The 15,334-nt window shown below is 38.9% G+C and overlaps 1 protein-coding gene across 4 annotated transcripts; it reads left to right on the top strand.

Annotated features, from left to right (window-relative positions):
- The first annotated feature begins 530 nt into the window (after window positions 1–530).
- On the top strand, window positions 531–15,121 carry CMC2 (C-X9-C motif containing 2). Of its 4 annotated transcripts, none has more exons than XM_058034217.1 (4): window positions 531–615; window positions 6,676–6,812; window positions 10,887–10,958; window positions 12,865–15,121. In XM_058034217.1, the coding sequence occupies exons 2-4, from the start codon at window positions 6,732–6,734 to the stop codon at window positions 12,937–12,939; spliced, it is 228 nt and encodes a 75-aa protein (XP_057890200.1). In that variant the 5' UTR covers window positions 531–615; window positions 6,676–6,731; the 3' UTR covers window positions 12,940–15,121. The 4 variants fall into 4 exon arrangements, with proteins under 4 accessions (XP_057890200.1, XP_057890204.1, XP_057890203.1 ...); XM_058034221.1 differs by having other exon boundaries at window positions 545–615; window positions 6,692–6,812; XM_058034220.1 differs by lacking the exon at window positions 531–615 and adding an exon at window positions 659–676.
- Window positions 15,122–15,334: the final 213 nt, after the last annotated feature.

The following is a 15,334-nucleotide window of genomic DNA, read 5'->3' as shown; positions in this document are numbered from 1 at the left end:
CTGTGCCAGTGGCCAGCTCCCCACTGGATGAAAAACCTTTTCCTGATATCCGGTCTAAAATCTTTTCCTGATATGCAGTCTAAACCTCCTCTGAGACAGCTTCATGTCATGCCCTGGGATCCCGTCACTGGTATCAGAGATCACTGCCTGCCCCTCCCCTTCCCCTCAGGAGAAAGTTGCGCACTGCCATGAGTTCCCCGCTCAGTCTCCCGCTCTTCAAGCCGAACAGACCAAGTCTCGCCACGCCCTTAAGAGTCTCCCTTACTGACCGAGGCCTGGTGCGAGCAGAGGGCTGTTGCTATTGCTGTTGCTGTCTGTCCGGCCCGATGCTGTCTGTCCGGGGCCCTCGCACAGCGGCCACAGCCGCGCAGATCCACGCAGACCCCGTCACCAACCAACCGGACCGGATCTGCCCCGGCCCGGCCGTCTCACGCCGCTCCCGCGCCCGCCTTTCGAACCGACCAATCAGACCCCGCGCCGGGCCCCGTCCATCCAATCATAGGGCTCCCCGCCCGCAGCCCCGCCCCGCTGCGGCGCAGGCGCCCTGCGGGCTGTCCGCTAGGAGGCGGCTTCCGGCCGGGGCCGGCCGAATCTCTGCGTCCGCCCCGCAGTGGGGTGAGTGAGGGGCGGCCTCGGGCAGAGCCAGCGGGAAGGGGAAGAATTCCGGGAAAAGAGGGTGTAAAGGGAAACTCTCCCCCCTCCTGCCCTATTCCGTTCCAACCGCCTGGCTTTGTGGGGGGGCCGTGCCGAGCCGAGCTCGGGTCCGCATTCTGGAACCCTGCACGCACCGCGTAACGTCCTGCGGAGCTCCCGGGGGGCTTTGGGAGGGCAGCCCTGAGGGGGATCTGGGGTCTCTCCGCTGTGGCTGCCGTAAGCTGCTTCTCCTCTGTCTGTGTGTCCGTGTGTCCGTCGCTTCGTTAAGGCCTCCCGGGAGCAGTGAGGAGCTGCCTCAGTGGGACCCCTCGCATTAACGTGGTGACAGCACCTGGCAGCCCGTCACAGCCCGTGGCAGAACCTGAGCAATGTTTACTTTGTGCGAGTGCCGCCTACCTTTGGTCAGGGATCGGTTTGCTACAGGGATCAGAGCCTGTCATTTCCAACATGGAAACAAATCCTCTTGCTCCCTTTCTCTCTGAAGGGGAAAAGCTGTTTTACAAGATTTTGACAGGTTCATAGAATTCTTCTTCGGGAAATTAATAAAATGGAGATGAGATGGAAGCTTGGTGTGGTGGATGCAGCTGAAGTACGAGAGCAGCTAGCAAAGCAGGAATTTGGTGACAGCGCCTTGTCCTTATGTAATTGTAGAGTGAGCTGGGTTGGAAGGGACCTCAGAGATGATCTTGTTTCAGCCCCTGCCCCAGGCAGGGACACCTTCCAATGGACAGTGCTTTGTTTTATACTGTCTGCATCTTGTCATTCTTAACTGCATATTCTGCACTATATCCCACTAATCCTGTCACAACTCTGCTGATGTTTCATGTATGAATACGACCTTAAATAATTGCCAGGAAGTGAAGAAATCTTCTGTTGAGTGCTTTACTCAATCACCTATTCAACCTTAAATAAAATTGTAGAAATTAGTATTCAAGTTAGTGTTCCACCTGCTCTGTTCCTTAGGATTAACACCTTAATTTGTTTTGTTAAGTATGAAATCAGGTATGGTGTAGTTTCATCAGGTACTAAAAGGTGAGTTCATTCTGCTGCTGTGAGGGAAGTTGAACTGTTGGCAGAAAACAGTAATGTAAAAAGAAAATAAATATGAAGCTTTCTTACTTATCAGCATTAAAAAAATAGTATTCTTTAGGTTCAGGGAAAGTAAATGCATTCTACATAATTAAAAAGATCTCAAAGTAGACATAATTGGCCATTTTTCTGTTTCCTTTCTAGTCTTAATAGACGTGTTTCTAAATTATTTTCCCTCATTCTAATAAGTAATGTTGAAAAACCACTGCACAGTTTTAGAGACTGAAATTCAAGAGGTCTTGAGTAAATTTTGTAAGATTTAGCTAAGCTTAGTGTATTAAAGTGGATTTTTAAATTTCTTGAAGATGCTGTAAAGTTTGGGGTCATTCTCAGTGTGCCTAATCATAGCCTAAAGGACAGCAGCACAGAGTGACACTTGAATGTCCTGGTCTGGAACATGTTAATGATATTACAGAAGGGTAGAAACAAAGTCCTGAGTTTTGAGTTCCCTTGGGTTTTGAAATGGTGTTTGTCAACTGTGATTTCTCATTTCACTGATCTCTGAGTATTCAGAACTTTTGTCAAAATTCTTTGTGTAGGAAAGAACATCAGGAATGCAGGAGTTCTGCTGAAGTGGCACCGATGATACCTTGAGATAAATACCAGCCTGTTGGGTGTGGAGCTGGATTTTTTATGCTAAAAATCTGTACAATCTTAGAGAAAACATGATTTGAGTAAACAAAAACTTGTTGCGATTGTAAATATTTTTTCCAAACACCAAACAGAACAATACCGTGTAACCGAGAGTGCGAAACTCCAAATGTTTTGTATTAATCAAGTCAGACAGTGACATTAACCACAAAAAGAAATGTTAAACGTGGAGAGAGGAGTGGCGAGTTTGTTCCCCTCCCTGCTGCGAGTCCCTGCTGGGCTCTGCACGCTCCTGCTGCCGCCTTGTGAGCGCCTGCAGGAAATGTTTGTGTTCTGTGTTGCTGTTAAGAGCTCCATCCTTAGCAATGCAGCTGCTCAGGTGGCATTTTTCATCAGCAGGGTTGCTAAACAAGGAGTCGCATTTTGCTTTAAGAGGTCATTTTTCTGAACATTGGTTTGGGTATTTTTTACCATTCATTTTAGAAAGTTGAAAAAATATTATTGTGTTCTTTTCAATTGGAAAAATAGTAAAACTCAGTTTAAAAAATAGTTACTTACATATTTTAATTAAATATAGACAAAGCATCTTATGGAAACAATTACCTGGATCTAAACCTTCCCTTCCTTCATTGTTGCCCCTCAAGCATGGAAAGATTCAGCATTGGGCTGAGCAGCAAAACTAAAGGAACCTAATTCAGTTTTCCTGCTGCATCAGGGAGCTGGTTAGTTCATATTTATGTGAGTTTGTGAGAAAAGAAAGGAACTTTCCTGGACTCCTGACATGCTGACCTCATGGTTGATTTTGGGAAGAAGTGAGAATGTACTGAAGCCTTTGTTTCTCCACACAGGAAGTGTGAGGAAGTCAGGAGGAGAAATTGGCATGTGGAGAGAAATTTTATCCTAAATTTTGATGTCAAACATGAAATGCCCACAGTGTTTTTCCCTCCTTTTTTGGGTCAGCCTTTGGTTTCTGCCTCCTTCCTGGGTGTCTGCAGTTTTATTTGAATTCTGTAGTACCTGTAGGTTCCTTTTGCAATTACTAGGAAGTATTTAATGTAGTGAACACATATATAGATCAATTTTCAGATTAGGGATGAGTATCACATCTCAATAATTTATATGTTGATTGCTTTTAGAAAATTTGAGATGCTCAGTCTCCCAAGATTGCTTACAAGGAATGATCTCATTATTTTTCTAAACAGAAATACTAGTACTGGAAGTTCAGGATCATTATCAGAAAATTTCAGCTTTAGGCTTTTGAAAAAATCTGGTTTATGATGGAAACAATACAGCTAGAATATCCTATATTTTCCCTACTTAAGGAGAAACCAGGCAGGTTATGATACTGGAAGGAGACAATTTCATAATTATTTCTTACCCAGGATAATAACATAGATCTAGAAACTGGTTTAGGAAGTTGAAAGACTAATTATCTTTATCCATGTTTTCTATGTTCAGAGACTAATAGTTTATAGAAAAGTTTATTTTTGAGGTATTTTAACCAAATTATTGAGATACCTATGTAATGTAATTTTTCTCAAGAAAGAAAAAATTGCACTGAATCCCTCATCAAACACATTAAAGGGCAGAACATTTCTGTGCAAACCAGTGAAATACGTCAGTGCCATTATGTAAAGAGATAATTTCTTTACTTCTCTCCAAATAGTCACTTCAGATAATAACATTTGCTTAGCATTTTGCAGTTCTGAAGCAATTCCTGTATTTTCTAAATATTGTTCTTCTACTTCACTTCCAGTATTTCTTCTACAGAAATTGTGTGTTTACCTTGGCATTCTTTACCCACATTTCTGTTAGTAGTTTCCTCAGAGCAATTTATATTGCTTATTCACGATTTTTTCCTGTGATTTTTTTTGTTCTGTTTTCTTTTCCCAGTATTCTTTTATGTATCAATTCCCTTTGAGTTACCTGTATAAAATTCTGTCCATTTGGAGTTAGGTTCTGGTAAGATGGCAACTTGCAATTCTTATTTTTCATTAGAATGTTATTAAAAAGAAACTAAGGAAACCAATGTCCTTTCTTCACACAAATTGTTGTTTCTATTGAAGCTTCTGTTTGTCAGTCATTCCCCTCCAGCAAAAAGATTTCAGCCTTCCCTGCTCATTTATAGACCACTGTCTAATCTGCCACTGCTGAACATCAGTTTAATACTGAGCACTGGGAACGCTGCTCTGTCCTAACTTCAGGGGTGCTTAAAGCCTCCAGGGAGGCTCAGAAAGATGTTTTGTTCCTTAGTCCATCACATCCTGCAAGAACTGAGTGCTAGAACATGAAACATTCTAATATTGAATGTTATTTGACAATGTCAGGAGTGCTGATCTGGTGTGACAGTTTAGACCTTTGGTTTGTAGCATCCATTCCACAAGAGGGGACACTGGAAAATCCCTTGGAGTTGTTTGAAGGCTTTTAACTAAAAGTGCACCATCACCTCTGGTGGTGGCATTGGTGGCTTTCATCCAGGGTCTGAGAATACTTCAGCAAACAATGGCAGTGATTGCTGTTCTTGGTTTAGAAATGATGACTCTTTCCTTGGAATGCTCCATTTGACCTGCTGGCCTGTGCTGATGTGCATTCCCAGTTTCTCTGGACACTGCTCTGGCTTTCTCCTGACACTGCCAGCTCAGATGACAGCTTTAGCAGGCACAGGCAGAGCTGAATGATGAAGAGCTTTAATAATCATCTGCGTTCCCACATGGTAAAGGAACACACAGCCATGGTGCTGGTCACCCTCTCAGGGGAATGCTAATTCCAGAGCTATCAAAAAACTCTACTGATAAATTTAAAACATATTGACTTTGTGTGGCATGCAATCAAAGGCTGGTGGCAGTAACACAGCAGGGTTCTGAATCACTTTGCAGTTACAGTCGTGCTCCTGCTGTCATATTTCTGAAGGTTCATTTGTTGGAAAGAATGCTCAAGCAACTTGTAGAGTTTCCAACAACTTCTGTGCTAAGAGTAAGTGTAGTGTAATATTGGACTTCCAGATAGCATGGGGAAGGTTTTGGAAGAAATCACTACAACACTATGTGGAACATATTCTCATGGTTCTCAAGTGGCTTTTAAATGTTTGGATATTTAAAATTAAGTTTGCTTGTGGGAATCTAACTCTTGTTAAGCTGAACACATAATGGGAAGTACTGGATATATGAGTGTACATATATATTAAGCTGAATATATTCCTTGAGCATTCTTGGAATAGCAGTGGAGATTATAATTGTCAGACTTGCAGCTGAATTTTGGGATTTTGCAACAGTAAAATCTGACCATTGGCTGCTTGCATTTGTCCACTCTGTCTAGCAGGAGTGTTAACACAGGGCTGGCTGCTCACTGCAGGTTGTGCTGGTGTTTGCCTGGTGTATTGCAGCTGGAAAGGTGATGCCTTTGGGAGAAGGGGAAATGACAAAATACTCAGCAAACAAACAAACACCTCTCCAATTCAGTGGCAGTATGGGCCATAAAAATAAAATTTCACCAAGATGAGCCCATTTATCCTGGTATGAACTGGATTTTTCTCCTCCCCTTCATGGTGATCTTCCTGAACAAAGGTGTCATCTTCCTTCAGCCACTGTCATATGATGCTTTCAATCCATTTCAACTAAAGAACTTGCTCCCTCCCCACAGAACCCTGCAAGAAAGGGTGTCCCCCTTTAGTGTTTCAGAAAGAAAACATCAGAGAAACCTGAATGCTTCCTTCCACTGTGATGGGGTGGGGGATTTCTGAAGGAGAGCAATCCCATTGCTTTCAAAGGAGCACAGTGAAAGAGCAAGAGGCAGCAACATGGAGTTGCAAGAAGGGACTTTTCAATTCTTTGTGATTTAGAAAAACTACCAATACTGTTTTGATGAAGTGATTATTGGTTTTTAAAGCATCACCAATGTCTGGATTAGGATTTTTTTTGAAGTGTGTAGATAGCTAAAAAAGATGCCAGTTCTCAGAGTGCTTTGTGCTTCCTGTTGTAATCTTTGTGAAAGGTAGAAAGAAAATCACATACACTTAACTTTTTAAAGTAAGAAAACAGAAAATTGAAGTAGGAAGGTGAAAAAATAATCTGGAGTTCAAGAAAGATTAATGCTGCTAGAGAGTCCGTGAAAATTAAAATCTTAGTTTTGTGTTTGTCTGTGATAGCCAAGATTATAAACTTCTAGCTGGCTGTTAACATTTGGGTTGTGTATATCAGACATGTGCTGGGTTTAATGACTGTAACCATTTAATATAAATTATGTGATTAACTGCATTTTGATCTCAAATATTGATAAAATAACACAGTGATAATATCTTATGTTAAATCAGACTTGCTAGTGACGCTGTTTTAATGTTGGCAGGTGGAAATTTTCTCAGATTCCTGTCCCTGTGCTACTGAAATCATCCCTAACTAAAGATGCATCCAGACCTGTCTCCTCATCTGCACACTGAAGAGTGTAACCTAATTATCAGTCTGCTCAAGAAGTGTCACAGGGAGGTAAGAAGTGTTGAGCAGAGAAAAGAGTGGGTGGGTTGGGGAAATGAGTGTCAGATAAATTAGTGGTGATATTATATGATCATGGAGAGAAAACCCTCCTCTAGGCAGAACAGCCATGAAGTATTACTGGTGTGTTTGCACTGAAGAGCTGTCTGATGGCTGTGTAAAATCATGCCAGTGATTTATTTAGGAAATACAACATACCTTAACATTTTCTGTGCTACAGCTTAACACTTAGGGACCTGTTTTAAGAACTGGAATAACTTCTGCATCTCTTAGTGCTGTGAACCCCTCAAAAAACAATGATAAAATCAGCTTCAAATGCCCTCTTTTTGTATGCTCACAGCATCTCCATCTCCCAGCTGTCCCTGGGGCAGATGATTCAGGGTGGTTAAAGCAGATGTGTGGATGGGGATCCCAACAGCCACATGCCTGATGTTCAGGGCTTGGAGAGATAATGGGGAATTACTCCTTGATTCCATCTTCTTATTGGGCACCCACTCAAGATGTGAAATGCTAAGTTGTCTTCAGGCTTCTCCAGGCTCTTCATTGCTTCAAGATAATGGAATCCTTATCTTACTTGTTTAAAAGCCTTTTTATAAATTTGCTTTGTCTACATCTCCTAAATGTAGAAGATTTGGCCCTTGCATTAAAAGCTTTCTGCAGCATCCTTGCAGTGTTGTTAGTTATTTTCCCAGTATATTCTAAGTAGATGTTCTGCAGAGATAATCATGTGGTATTAGTGCATAAAATAGTTAAATTTCATTCTTTTTACTGAGATAAAATATATTTAAGTATTCACGATGCATGTGAAAACTCTTGATTTACACCAGTACAAGCAATCTACAATATTTTCACTTCCATGGTTGGTTGTGATATTGATCCTTTTTTCTAATGCAGTTGGATTCTAAGACAATAAAAATGTTAGCTTTATTGTTTTGAACAGAATTGTAAATTTTTCCTTTCAAAAGCTATTGCAGGATGAGAAGCAAGGCTGATAATTCACAAAATGTGAGAGAAAACATTTTATCTTGAAGATGGGTAACAACATTTTTGTAAGATTTTAATATAGCTAAAGTAACTTATTAAAAAACATTTTCAGCACCACACTTTGTTATGACTTTTAAATTACAGCAATGAAGGGAGCAGAGTTTTAATACTGAAATTCATTTGCAGGGAGTATGTTGTTCTGGTTTTCTTCAGCAACATGTAATTTGTTTTGTTGGCACTTGGAGTGCAGTATCTTGAAAGATGAGCACACTGCAGTCTGTTGATACCATCTCACAGGTGGTACTTCCCATTCCACTGCACAGAACATCTCCAAGCTTTAAAACTAAAAGTTGAATTGAATGTAGGAATGACGCTTTTCTTCTGAGTTCAGAAATTTTAATTTGCCTAAAAAGTGCTTTAGGTAGTTTGAGAGACTAGAAACTTTTTTCCTTTCATTTTTAGTTGATATTTTTTGCAACAACTTGAATGTTACAATGTAGGTAAATGTTCTGTAGCTAGAATTTAGTGAGAAGACTGCATGTACCTTAAGTGCTGTGGTATCAAAAGGATTGCCAAATGACCATCAGTCAGGAGAACAGGCAGCATGTAAGCAGTAAAAAGTGAAACTGTTGGAATTATTTTTTCATAATTGTGAAAACAAATCCAATTAGGAAAGAAAATACATTCAGATTTGTCCTGAATACATAGGGGAGCTTTCTGTGCTTTGAGTAGGAATGCAGCAGTATTGATTTACTGCTTGCAAGTAGTGAATGGCGGCTGGCTTTTTGTTTGTGGTTTGGGATTTTTTTTTTTTTGTTTTAAATGAATGTGAAGATAGAAGTATCATGGACTTGTGTGATGTTGCTTATTGGACTGCCTTGAGAACTGGAACTAAAGGGTGCACCTGAACTCCCTGGCAGCAAGTGATTCAAAGGAATTTCTTGTCAGTCTGACTTATGAGGGCACTGGGAGCAGCAATAATAATCATGCACAGAATTATATTCTCTTGCTTTTGTTTGAAGTTGATCTTTGCATGAAGAGGAATTACTTTAGTCAGTCTTGTGCTCAGCTGGGAGAGGATGTTTGTGCTGGCAGTCTCAGAACAGAAAGGGTGAGGATGACTTTTTCACACTCAGCTGAAAGGGAGCAATACTTTTTCATTTGAAATTCAGTGGGAATGTACTGAAATATTCTTTTTAAATTGAACTCACTGAAATCTGAAGTCAGTGGTATTAATGAGTTATTGGTGACTACTTGCTGTTTTCTTAAAATGCCAAAATGTTTTAAGAACCTTAATCTGCAATTTAAATTGCCATTCCTGAGGGATGAAAAGCATTATTTTAAAATTGGGTGTCCATTTTCACAACAGTCAATTTGATTTACTTTATCCCTAATCTAGAACCTGCCCTGTATATCAAGTTTTGTATCAAGTGAGGAGAGGTTAATGGGATTCCTATTTGATGTCACTTCTTTTTTTAATAATTCCACTCTGGTGCCAAGTATGTGCTATAAATAGATGAATTTTTATAGGTAGTAGCTCAAAGAAATGTGTATTGTGTTGCAGTTGTGTGACTGTAATAGGTGTCATAGCTATTTTTGAGAAACTGATTCTTTGTTTCCCTTATAATCTCAGCCAAGTAGTTGACATTTTAGGAATCTGGCTAAATAAACACAGATTAAACCCACTGTATGCACTAGTCAGAGTGGAGTTATCTTGAAATGTGAGTGTTCACCTTGAAATTTAACATGCAGGTATGCAAGTAGAATACAAAATTAAATCTGTATTAGCTGGAATGAAAATGTTGTAAAAGCAAGATCGGTGTGCAGTAAAGTGACAACTTGTTCCATGCAACTGCTTCAGTCATCTGATGCCCTTTATAAATCACAGAGGTATAAACAAGCTAATTATAGCACTGCTGTAGTAAAGTGTTTGTCATAAACTTTATTAACCCACTCCTACTTCAGTTGTGTTCTGTTGGATGAGATCTTGTTCATAGTTTGAATCCTTAATAGTGTTCATGGATCACTTGTATGAATCCATCCAGCTGCTTGGTCAGGAAATGCACATAGGATTTCCTCTGAAATGTGGAAGGGACTTCATTTGCATTTGTTTTGTTCTTCTTGGTCTTTTTTGTTTAAATTCATGAGTTGTCTGTAAGATTGGCTGAGTTGTCTCCATTCATTGTGTAGCTGCAAATATCTACTAAAAATCCCCTCCTTCAGGTCTTCTAAATCACTTGGGTGCTCTGCTGCCAGGTCCTGCCCTGAGATTCTGCAGCATGGCACCAGCATGGCCCTGAAAAGGCAGTCCTTCTACAGCCATGCATTCTGAGTGCTTTAATGCCCAGAAAAATGGAATTGTTCTAAGGAATCCTGGATAAGAGGACAGATTTCTATGGTGAATACCATCATGTTAGCTGTGGAGAGCCTTCATGAGAACAAGACCTGCAGTTTTTTTAGAAAATAAGGAACACTTAAATGTGCTTAAGGCCCACAATTGAGCTGTGCCATAAAGATAGTAAATATAGCTTATTTATTAACCTCAAGATCCAGAGATTTTTTTATACTGGTTCCAGTCAGTTAAGCCTGGTGCCTGCATCTTCTGGACCAACAGCACATTGTTCATGCAGCTGGGACAATGGAGCAGTGAATCCTTTCCCTCTCTGGGTCACAAAGAAATAATGAAAACCAATGCAGGGAGGACATTGCCTCTGTATCACAACCTGCAGTTCAGAGTATTTATTGTTTGTGTGTTATTTAAACTGGTGTGAGTGAGAGTTGTGAGGCTGACTTCTAGATCAATAAAATTATGTTCTGCATTTAAACAACAGCTTCAGCTTTGGTGTCCTGCTTTGGTTATGCATGGTGAGTTCTTTCAACTCTCTGCCAGGCAGGGGTGGCTCAAGTGAACTTCAGGGGTAGCTTGAACCTCTGCCTGCTTGGGAAAGAAGTTACCAAACACCACTTTTCACAAGAAAGGGAAAGACCAGGATATGTTGAAAAATGCAATGAATTTAAATAAATATAGAGCTTCAGAGGAAGAAACCTTTGAATTGTAATTTTTTTTTCTCCTTAACTCATCAGCACAATGTTTTGAAGTTTTTTGGCCACTGCAATGATATTGACCGTGAGATGAGGAAGTGCTTAAAGAAAGAGGTGAGCAATAAATTATAAATATTGTGAGTTAAATGCTTAATAAAAAATGGGAGAGAACTAGAGTTGTTTTTTACTAAGTAGTATGAATCAATAAATTTAAGCACGTTCTGCTGTGGGCACTTGAGACCAAATCCAAACTTTTAAAAATAAATTTGTCAAATAAAATCTGGCATTAACAAATGGCATGGTGTATTTTTGATATACAGAAATAGGCAAACACATTTTAATGAAACAAATATTGCAGATAGGAACTGATGCTTCACAGATTGCTCCTGACTTTTTTCTTAATTTTTTTTTAGTAGTGGTATTTGCACAGAATTTAATATAAAGCAGTAATGGTCACTTCTGCATAAATAACACTTAAAGTTGAAGTCAGTAACACTGACTGAAACTGCTTAATGAGTTGCTGAGTTAGGCCCTAAATGAAAATGTCTGCAGATATGAAGGGATGAAGACAGAGTTTAGGTGCATTAACTGTTTTAATAGGCACATTTTCAGAAGAGTGCTCTTAATATTTATGGTAGTTGTACCTACATGACAGAACATAAAAATGAACATTTCACACACTTTTTAACTTTAAACTGTACTTTCTAATTTTTACATAAATTTCACCATACTAAAAAGTTTCTTTCCACATAATCTTATTATTCTTATTTTTTCTTCCACTGAGGCCTTTACATTAAAGGAGTTCTTGATGATTATATTTATCTGCCTTCTTAAAATGTGCTTATATTGATATGCCATTACTAAGAAGCCCCTGAAAGGTTGTTCACCAATATTGAAGAGGTAAAGATGTAGTTTTTAAAGATCCATTGTTCTCATTCTACATAAAAACGTGGATGGGTTATTGAAAAATTAAATATGGGCAAGGGAAAAAGTTAAACATTCTGTAAATGTTAAGTAATGTTTTGGGTCATTATTTCAGTTATAGACCAATCAGTATAATGGATGAAAAACTGCAAATCCTTTTCAAAATCAATTTCTTTCGTAGTTTATTGCATTATATAGAGAATTGAATATTTGTGGCTTACTTGGGTTTTATTCTTGATACCAATTATTAAAATATTGAACAAATATATGCTCTAACCTAAGGACAAAAATAATTTTCTTCTCATGAAATACATATCAAATGATGCATTGATTTTTAATTTTTCATTTATTTGAGCCATGAAAATGTTTCCTTTTTGTTTGCCATGAAAGAAGGGCTCTTCAAGATTCTGCTAGTGCAGGGGGTACTTGAAAGCATGATGATCTTATACATGTATCTAACCTGTGAAGGCTTCCTTGATTGCATTTACAGTGGAGTCCTGCCTCTGTTGTGGTTCTTGTTTAAACCATTAAAAATCCCCACATGCCTTACTCTCATTCAATCCAAATTTGTCTTTGTTCCTTTCATCTTGGTATCCTGCTTGATCTGTGCTTGTAGTTAATGACCAGGATCAAAAATAGACCAAGCCTGTGATGACAAATTCATTTTTCAGAAGGCAGATCCACATTAATCAGTATCTTGCAAAAGGAAAAGAGCCTGACCTGTGCTCTAGAATAGCACCAGTGCAACTTTTTTTTCCTAGTTCGTGTGAAGTGTAGCTGTGTACATTAGATCACTGTATAATTAAGTTCCTCCCTAAGATTAACTGAATATTCATTATTAGAATGTTCTAATGCTCTTTAGCTTAATAACCTCAAACTTAGAAACCTGTATTTTAATGGAATAAATGTTAATTTCAAAGTATAACAATTTCAAAGTAAAAACAAACCTATATCTAGATAGCAAGAGCTGTATGTCTAACACATCAGTCAAATGTATTGTTTCTGTTCCTGGGTAAAAAATGCTTCTACAGTTTTAAATTTGACACAGTGTTTAATGATAACAGCTGATCTATTACTTTCCTTCTGTGTCTTGCAGTACGAAGACAACAGGCGCAGGAACCGGGAGAAGCGGCAGTGGATGATGAACGCACACAGAGCCGCAGAGAAGTGAGCGCTGCTGGGGCTGGGCAGCTGCAGCTCCACAGGGATGTCACTTGTCCAGCCTGTGCTTTGTCAGATGGTGACAAAATAAAGGCATCTTATACATACTCATTCCCAGCAAGGCAAACAATGTGAAAAAATAAATACCATACATCACTCACAACCTAAGTTAATTTTCGACCTCTAAATGAAAACTACAGTGGCAAATCTTTGTTCTGGCACTTTTATGATTGTTCAGTAATGAGGAGTTGGTGTGTGAGGTACTATGTGTTTCTCACTTTGTACTGAGTTGCATTTATCTCCTTGCGTTTAGCAGTTTCTCTTTCATATCATAGGTTTTGTAGGGACTTTCTGTTTGTTTTTCATTGCAAAATGCAAAGTTACTTTTTTCATCACTTTTTGTAGTGTTGTGATAACACTTTTAAATGGATTAGGAAAGAGAAATTTTAAACAGATGTGGCTTGAAATTGGGAATTTCCTATCAAGGAGTAATTGGAATTCTAGTATTTTTATTGGAGCGAAAAGGATGAAGCTACTGTCTTCAGCTGAGAAGATTACAAATCCTCCCTGCAACCATATGTACAGTGTAGACTGTTGTAAGACAATTTGTTCATCATATCCAAAACAAGCGGCTTTAGAAATTCAGAATGGAACATTTCCAGGGATTTACAAAGCTTCCCCTTGATTTTTGTTGAGTACAATCAATGTGTGCTGACTGATTTTTGAAGAGGAGTGCTGCCAAAAAGATAAGCTGAAGTTCTTCCATTTTCTCTGGTACAAAAGTAAAATCACATTATGACAATTGAGGTTGAAGCAAAGCTGACAGTGAAGTGAAGAAAAGTGTAACTTTCTCAGGCAAGTCAATGTGTGTTTTGTGACCAGGTTGCCTTGTTAGCCTATAAAAGGTGTTTATTTTCCATCAAACTGCTGAAAGCCCACAAGAAGTCTCAGAATTCAGATGATTTGATATCAAAACATACACTGGTTTGTCCACTGGTGGAGCTGCTTCTCTGTGTGTCTGCTGGATTCGCCTTATTTTTAAATAATGCCTCTGTTCTCTGTTCTGCCTAGCAGCAAAATACTTTTTTAAAATATAAATTTTGTTGAGCCAAATATACAAAGTATCTAGAAAACTTTTGGAAAAAAGGTGCCTATTCTACAGTGACTTACATGGTTTGATGTAAAAACCATTGTTGATACTCAATCTTGAAACTGGGACGTGCCCCTGTTTTTGGAAGAAAATGGTATTTTGTGAGCTCTTTTGAAGGGTGAATTAGATAGAATAATTTTAGTTAGTTTTCAATACCTGGATGGACCCAATTAAATCAGTAAAATTAAACCACAAATGTTTTCAGTGACAGCTCCAAGCAAAGCTGAAGCAATTGTTGCTGCATCTTGACATGCTGTTTGTTTCTTAGAACAAGTAAATGATGCACTGCTTGAATTAGTACTTGAATGGTTGGAAGTGGTGCAGCCTTTATTGGTATTTTTCAGACTGTTTTGAAAGAGTACTTTGTAGTGAACTCCCCTATCTAGGAACTCTGCATCCATGGTACTTCTTCCATTTAAGATGACACAACCTACTTCAGGCAAGCTCTTAAATAGGATTTGTAGCCTTTAAGTAAATAAATAAATTGAGAATTGTTCCAGAGATTAGGTTGAGAAGCTGATAGCTGAGTGCAGAAGCATTGAAGCTTTTGTTTCCTTAATCAGCTTCTGTGAGTCCCAGTCTTTCACAAAGCAACAAAATAAGAAACCAAGAGCCACTTAACACAGCTCATTAGTCAGAATCATGTTTGCAAAGATCAATGTGCTTAGTGAATGAAAGACCAAATGGCACACACAATTCCTATTGATACTTTTAACCACATTTATTTATAAATCTATTTTACGGATCAGCTTTGTTTACCTAGTGAAAGTCTGATCATGGTCTTCCTTCTGTTTCTCTTTGCTAATTGCCCACTAGTAGTGCGATATGAGAGTGCCATTGATTCCTGTGGGTTTTGTTCCTTTTGTTTGACAGAGAGTTCATGTTGCTAATTTGATCTTGAAGCTGAAAAACACTGGGGTAAAAATACTGATAATTTATCTGACAGAGAACGGGGTAAGGGTGAAATAGTAAATGTATGTTTTTTTTCTTGTTTCCTAAAGCGAGCTTGGGTGAAATAAAACTTTTCTCTACAGACTTTGAAGACAGTTTATTGCAATCTCATTTGTGTATAGGAACATTTTGCCCATTGTTCTTTCTGACAGATTGTATTTGAGAGAGAAAACAAATTTCATGGAATTCGTGTTGAATTGCATGTGAAAAGCTCGTGTGTTTCATGGTGGAAAGTAAAGAAGGGGGAAACAGAAGGGGGATATGGCAGCTCTGGCCATAATGATGAGGATTTTCCATATTGAAG

The sequence above is a fragment of the Melospiza georgiana genome, chromosome 14 (assembly GCF_028018845.1).
Source record: "Melospiza georgiana isolate bMelGeo1 chromosome 14, bMelGeo1.pri, whole genome shotgun sequence".
In the NCBI taxonomy this organism is placed as follows: Eukaryota; Metazoa; Chordata; class Aves; order Passeriformes; family Passerellidae; genus Melospiza; species Melospiza georgiana.
Note: the sequence above shows the minus strand (reverse complement) of the source record. Positions and strands in the feature narration are given on the sequence as shown.